The 6,000-nt window shown below is 54.5% G+C and overlaps 1 protein-coding gene across 3 annotated transcripts in view; it reads right to left on the bottom strand.

Annotated features, from left to right (window-relative positions):
- Positions 1–5,980, bottom strand: part of Prima1 (proline rich membrane anchor 1) — a 47,591-nt gene extending 41,611 nt beyond the window's left edge. For all 3 annotated transcript variants that reach the window (XR_007345949.1, XR_007345950.1, XM_048799244.1), the window contains exons 1-2: positions 5,841–5,980; positions 5,096–5,219 (exon numbers count right to left, since the gene is read on the bottom strand). Coding sequence is in view for 1 of the 3 variants with exons in the window: in XM_048799244.1 (XP_048655201.1) it covers positions 5,096–5,188 (93 nt within the window). In the remaining 2 variants the exon portion in view is untranslated. The remainder of the gene's footprint in view (positions 1–5,095; positions 5,220–5,840) is intronic.
- Between the last annotated feature and the right edge of the window lie 20 nt (positions 5,981–6,000).

Here is a 6,000-nt window from a genome sequence, read left to right on the forward strand (position 1 = left end):
CTGTGAGGAGCCTGCTCTTGCACGATGAGGCTCACGGGAGAGAGGCAGCAGGGCTGGGCACACCCTCAGCGCTTGCCAGCTGCAAGGAGGCTTGGTAATGGCCGTGGGGGTGAGGGTGGGGTGCGCTGCTTTACAGCCAAAGTTAATATCTGAGAGGCCAACGGGCTCCTGCTCACCACCGTGTGGGGTTGGTAAGGACCACAGATGGCACCTTGAACCCCGGGAGGCGGTCTCATATCCCAATGGGAAGAGCCAAGTGTCCAATGGGGAGCCACAATCGACCCCTACACATCAGGGGTCTCTCCACAGCCTCCTCTCCTGGGGCAATCCCAACGGCCCCCAACATTGGGTCTGCCACCTCTAGATGACCACTTTCCAAGACCCCAGGGGTCACTGGAAAGCTCCATGCTCCAACAGCTGGCCCCCAAGACCGCTTCCACCAAGGGCGTGGACGTCAAGCCACATCACGGCTGAAGTAACACATTCCAGCCTCGATGGCACAACTGACACGAGGGACTTCAAGAGGAGCACGCGGGGTAAACCTGGCCCGACACAATGACCTGTTTTTTTGTGGGAGGATATAAGGGTACAGATGTGTAAGAGTGTTCAACGAAGGGCAGGAGAATCGGGGCCAAGTTCCAAGGCTCGGGAGGAAGAGGTGAAGGAAACGCACTGCATCCTAAAAACTCCACGTTCTGGGTCCCGACTGAGACGGGAGTAGGTGCCACTGCCTGACCTGCTGCTCTCACAGGAGGCTGTCCTCCTTCTTGAGGGACACAGAGTAGCCTGGTCATTTGATCCAGACAGCAGGCCGTGGCTGCTGAGTCTTCCTCTGCTGATGGTGGCTCTTCAGACCCTGGCCAGCGTCTCTGCACCGGACTCTAGCAGGACCACCTGGGCAGGCTGTTCTGAGCCCCGCGCCCCCGGAATTTAGACTGACGAGCCTAGCGCTGCTTTCCCACCCTGCACACACTTTTTCTTTGTGGCAATTTCCTGCTGTCTTGTGCTGTCTGACTCCCCACACTAAGTGGAGGGTCTCCTGGGCAGGCAGGCAGGTGAGTCTCTGCAGTATTAACCTGAACAGGTGACCTGCTGAGCCCCGCTGGGTGTCGGCCCAGGGATGTGCCTTGATTGCTCCCTGAGAACCAGGAAGGGAGGTTTACTAGCCACACACAGGTGGGACCAGGGCTCAGCCAGCCAAGTAATACACCACGGCTGCCCAGGCCTGGCGTTCAGTTGGTGCTCAATGCAAAGGTACGTTGGGAGCTGGTCTGCCCAGCAGTGGAGAAACAGCATCTACCCTGGTCCCCAACCAGTTCCACACTGGGGTTCTGCTACATGGCAGTGGTGCAGCCGGACCAGCGGAGAAGGGACCTCGGGCTCTGGGAGCTGGTCTCAGCATCTGTCCCATGGCTGTTATCTGGGGAGTCTCACCAGGAGAGGGAACTTGCCCTGAAGTCACCTGCTCTTCACTGACTCGACTGACAGAGATCAGAGGCTCAGAGAGGCCAATGACTTGCCAAAACCCCACAGAACCCAAACTGGCGTCACTCCTTACTGAGACGGCTGCTCACTGCTGGCCGCCATCGCCTGCCTCCCTGCCCCACTCGGCAGTATCCTCCTCCAGCCAGGATCCTGCCAGTGCTGCGGCTGCACAGAGTGGGCCAAGGCACGGCATCGCCTGGCTCCGGGGCCTGTCGCTGTGGTCCGAGGGACACAGTGCTTCACGGCTGCCAGTCCCCAGCGTCAGCACCCACTTCCCAACCACATCCCACTCCTGCCCCATGAGTGAGGCTTCCAGGTCTGGGAGGTGCTGCCTCCCAGTCAGGGCTTAATGCGTCCACTCCTCTCCATTCCCTCTGCTACCGTCCCCAACCTTGGACCCCCTCAGGTCTCCACTGGGCAGCATCTGCCTCTCACAAGGGTTCTCAGATGGAAAAAGGTCCCATTCAATCGGAATTAAAAGATAAACCATAAAAACTTCTCAGGATAAGCATGCCCCCGCTATCGGATGGGATAGATCTGTGCTATTAAGCATCCTGTGATTTATTTGAAATTCAAATTTAACTGGATGTCCTATATTTTTATTTCCTAAATCTGGCGATCCTACCCTCGCCAGCCCCTTTGCTCCTTATCCTAGCCCCTCCCTGAATCCATCCTTCCCACTAGAGCTGGGCTGATTTCTGAAGCGCCGATGTGAGACGGTGTCATCTCTGACTTCAAACCCTCCACAGTCCCCTTGGGCCTCAGGATCAAGTCTAATCTGCAAGACACCATGTTAGGGGCTCGCCACCGTAAGGGAACCTCCCCGGCTCTCTCCCTGGCCTCCTGGGGCTCTGGCCTCTGCTTCCCCTCATTTGCATCCTGACTCTCAGCCACAGCACCAGGGCCAAGCTGTTTGTGCCACTGAGCTCTCTTGCCTGAAATCACTTGTTTAATCATCTCTCCATGGTCAGACTATCAATGCCACAGGGACATTAAGCCCCTTGCACTTAACACAGGCCTAACATACAGTAGGTATCCAATAAATGCCACTGAGTAAATAATCCAGGCTGTACTGACTGTTGCAGGCTTAGGCCTCACCTGGGCCCAGGCTCAATCCTCATCTGCACACAGAGACCCATAAGGCCAGACCTGAGCCTGTCTCCCTGGCGATCGCTCTAGACGGGCGACCACAAAGATGATGGCTTCTGGCATCTTTTATGGAGACAGGCCAGCACCACAGTAACTTGATGAGACACACTCCTGTCACACCTAATAAATCTGCCAGCCTGTCATCCTTTTCCTTTGCAAAAAAAAAAAAAAAAAAAAAGGAAGCATCTGAAGTGAACTTAGAAGAACCCTAAATCACAAAAGCGCAGAATCTCAATTCCACACACATTAAAGTAAGAAGGGGAGAGGAATGCCCCCACCCGCCCTCTGGCAATTTAAATGTCATCTGACTTTAATGATTAAGTCTCTTATCATCTAGCAGCAGCCAGAGGCTTCAGGCTGATTTCAGGGAGGAGCCTGGAGCTTTGGGGACCCCAGGTCTCCTGCCTCACCAATGACCCCGTTAATCGTAAGACTTGGCTGCACTGGCCCTATCCTTCCAAATGTTTACCACCCTGGAGGATTCTTCTGGCAAAATGCTCATGGACGCATAGATAGCTCCAAGCCCTTTCTCCAGCTCCTTCTTGAGAAACTCCTGTGACATGACAGATTTTATTCTCTCCACTTAAAGAAAAACACATGGCCTCTGCACCTCCATTTGTCCTCTCCCCTGCCACGTTCCTCTGGATTCAGCTCTTCTGCTTGAAAACCAGATCCATTCATTCCAAAACCCCCTTTCCCTTGGCTTCTCTGTCCCTATCACTTGTAAATTAATTTTTCCAGAGCCTCAAGCCAAGATTTTTACCCATTCTATTTATCTGGAGGATTCCTTTTCTAATTGATTTTCATGAAAATTGATTTGTATTGAGTAAGAGGATCTGAAACACACACTCACACAATTGCTTGTATGAGCATTGCCTGTTTCACAGGACACCTTAAAAGCTGAGCTGCTTATACAAAATAATGTCTTGGGGTGGGGGGGTGCTGGGTGGCAGTGGTCTTCTGGTTAGATCCTGCTAATTCGAACAGCAGACTAGCCTAAAAGGCTGTCTACCTGCATCCCTTGCTTTAAAAAAATAAAAAAGCCCATGGAAGGGAGGAAGAGAGAAAATGGTAAAGCAATGAATATAAAAGCCAAGTGAACTTCACATCCCAGTCTCAGTTAAAAGTTGAACAAGGGAAAGTGTTCAACTAGCCGCTGAAGTGTTTAGAAGTGACAGAATCCTGAATCCCGGGGACACGCAGCTGAGTCAAACGGCTGTTTCACACATTCAACAAAACTGTCAGTTCCAAAAGGAAAACAATTGTGAAACTGAAAACAGAGCAGAAGACGGGGCCTGGTGCTGGGGTTGGTGACCTGCTCAGAGCCCTGGCTCTCTTTGGGGGTCACCCAGGCCACCATGCAAGTGGGACTGACCGAGCTGGTTCCCAGGCAGGGTCTCATCATTTGGGGCAGCTCATGGACCACAGCAGACTGGCAAGCCATCTCATCCATCCCTTCCTCATTCAGTCACTCCAACTCAGGGCAACCCTTTGAATAGTCACTGACCCCAAAGTGCCACCAGGAGAACATGAAGCTACAACTACCTCAGAGTGGGTCTTTCAATACCCTCCAAAGTAAAACTTCTAACAATTCAAAAATGCCATACTACCTGGTGATTGCCAGAAAACCCCCGGGGCCAGAGAGAAGAGGGGCATTGTCATACTTATCTCAGTGGCAGTGACGCCTACCCCTGAGTGTTTATTATGGTCCAGGCAAAGTGATCTACTTGCTTTATCTCATCAAGTACTTAGAATAAGGAGCACAGTCAGGAAGAGACCAAGGAGCAGAGGGGGTCACGTTGGTTGCCCAAAGTCCCTTGGCTGGTGAGGGGCAGAGCTGACACACACCAAAGTCCTCTTCAGCTCTCTCCACTGTCCCACTGCTGTGTCCTCTTTGGATCGTAGCAGGGACCATCCCATCTGACCTTCCCATCAGCCCTAAGAGGTAAAACTTCAGTTGGTGGCTGCCTGGCCTCTGTGCCAGGGTCTGGGAGGTTCAAGGTGAGGGTTCATCCTCAAGTAGTCTGACAGATGGGACAGGTCCTTATATTGGTCACAAGTAGCCACAGGCATAATCTGTCAACATCCCCAGTTCCACTACCTACAAAGGAACACACAGGGCCCCCGCCTGTGTTGAAGACCAAAATAAAGTGCCCCAGTGGGTTCTGGTGGGAAATAAAGAATGCACATTCTTGGGATCATTTTTCTTTTCAAGTTTGTTTCTTTCCCCAAATGTCTGCAATAGAAGTTACGATCAAAAGCTAATCCCCAAGCCCTGTTTCCTGCCATGACCTTGTCCTGCAGGCCACAGGCCACAGGCCATAGTTGAAGCCTCTTTCTGGAGTTTCTTATCTTTCCAGGCCCCAGGACCAATCAGTGGCATTGCTGTAGGAGCCAGGCCCTAGGGAGTGAAATGACACCTCCCTCCTCCCAGCCAGAGCGGCCCCCTTTCTCTGCTCACCTGCACGAAGCCCCAGAGCGGGTGGAGCGCGCAGTGCAGCAGCAGTGAGGGCCAGCAGCAGCCACGGCGCAGCACCAGGTCCCGGAGGAGCATCTCGGCCCGCGGCGCCCACTGGTGGGGCGAACTGTCAGGGGAGCAAGGCTTAGGTCAGGTGGACACCGCGCAGGCACCATCGCCTCCGCGCACCAGCACACGTAGCAGTCCCGGTCCAGAGGGCACGCCCCACACTCTGGGGCACCTTTGTAAGTGCACCTTCGATTGAGCTTGCACACACACTGACTCTCGTGCATCCCGTACTCACAGCCTACCCTGGCTCAAACCCCCAAAATACTGCGTTCACACCTTGGCCCCATGCACACCTCCAGAAAGTCAACTTACTGAACCCCATGCACCCCCAGAAACAGTCATGCACAACTCACTCTCACTGGGAGCACACTTGAAGCTCGGCGGGAACCACTCACCCTGCGCACACACCCACAGAAAGAGCCGTGCGCACCCACTGACCCCCATGCACACTACAGACTACTGCCTGCACACTCTTTGAACCCTCCATGCACAGCATCAAGAAATCACTGGCTGCGTTGCACCCTCTGCCCCGCGGCCTCACTGCGCACACTGCAACATATGCACCTCCGTGTGCACCCGGGTTTACCCCCCCACCCCGAGCCCGGATCTCCCGCTCCGGGGCGTGGGTTTCCCTTCACGCCTCCATCTCCGCCCGCACCCCTCCGATGCCCCACGCCACCTTGCCTGGTGGCGGCCCCAACCGATCTTCGGGGCAGAGAAGAGGTCAGCGCTCCCCCCGCAGCAGCTCTGTTTCCCAGCCGCCGGACGGCCCCCATTTAAAGCCAGCCGCCTCCCCAGTCCCCCCGCCCTCTAGGCGGGGCCTCAGTCCTCACCCGGGC

The sequence above is a fragment of the Marmota marmota genome, unplaced genomic scaffold (genome assembly GCF_001458135.2).
Source record: "Marmota marmota marmota unplaced genomic scaffold, marMar, whole genome shotgun sequence".
Taxonomy (NCBI): Eukaryota; Metazoa; Chordata; class Mammalia; order Rodentia; family Sciuridae; genus Marmota; species Marmota marmota.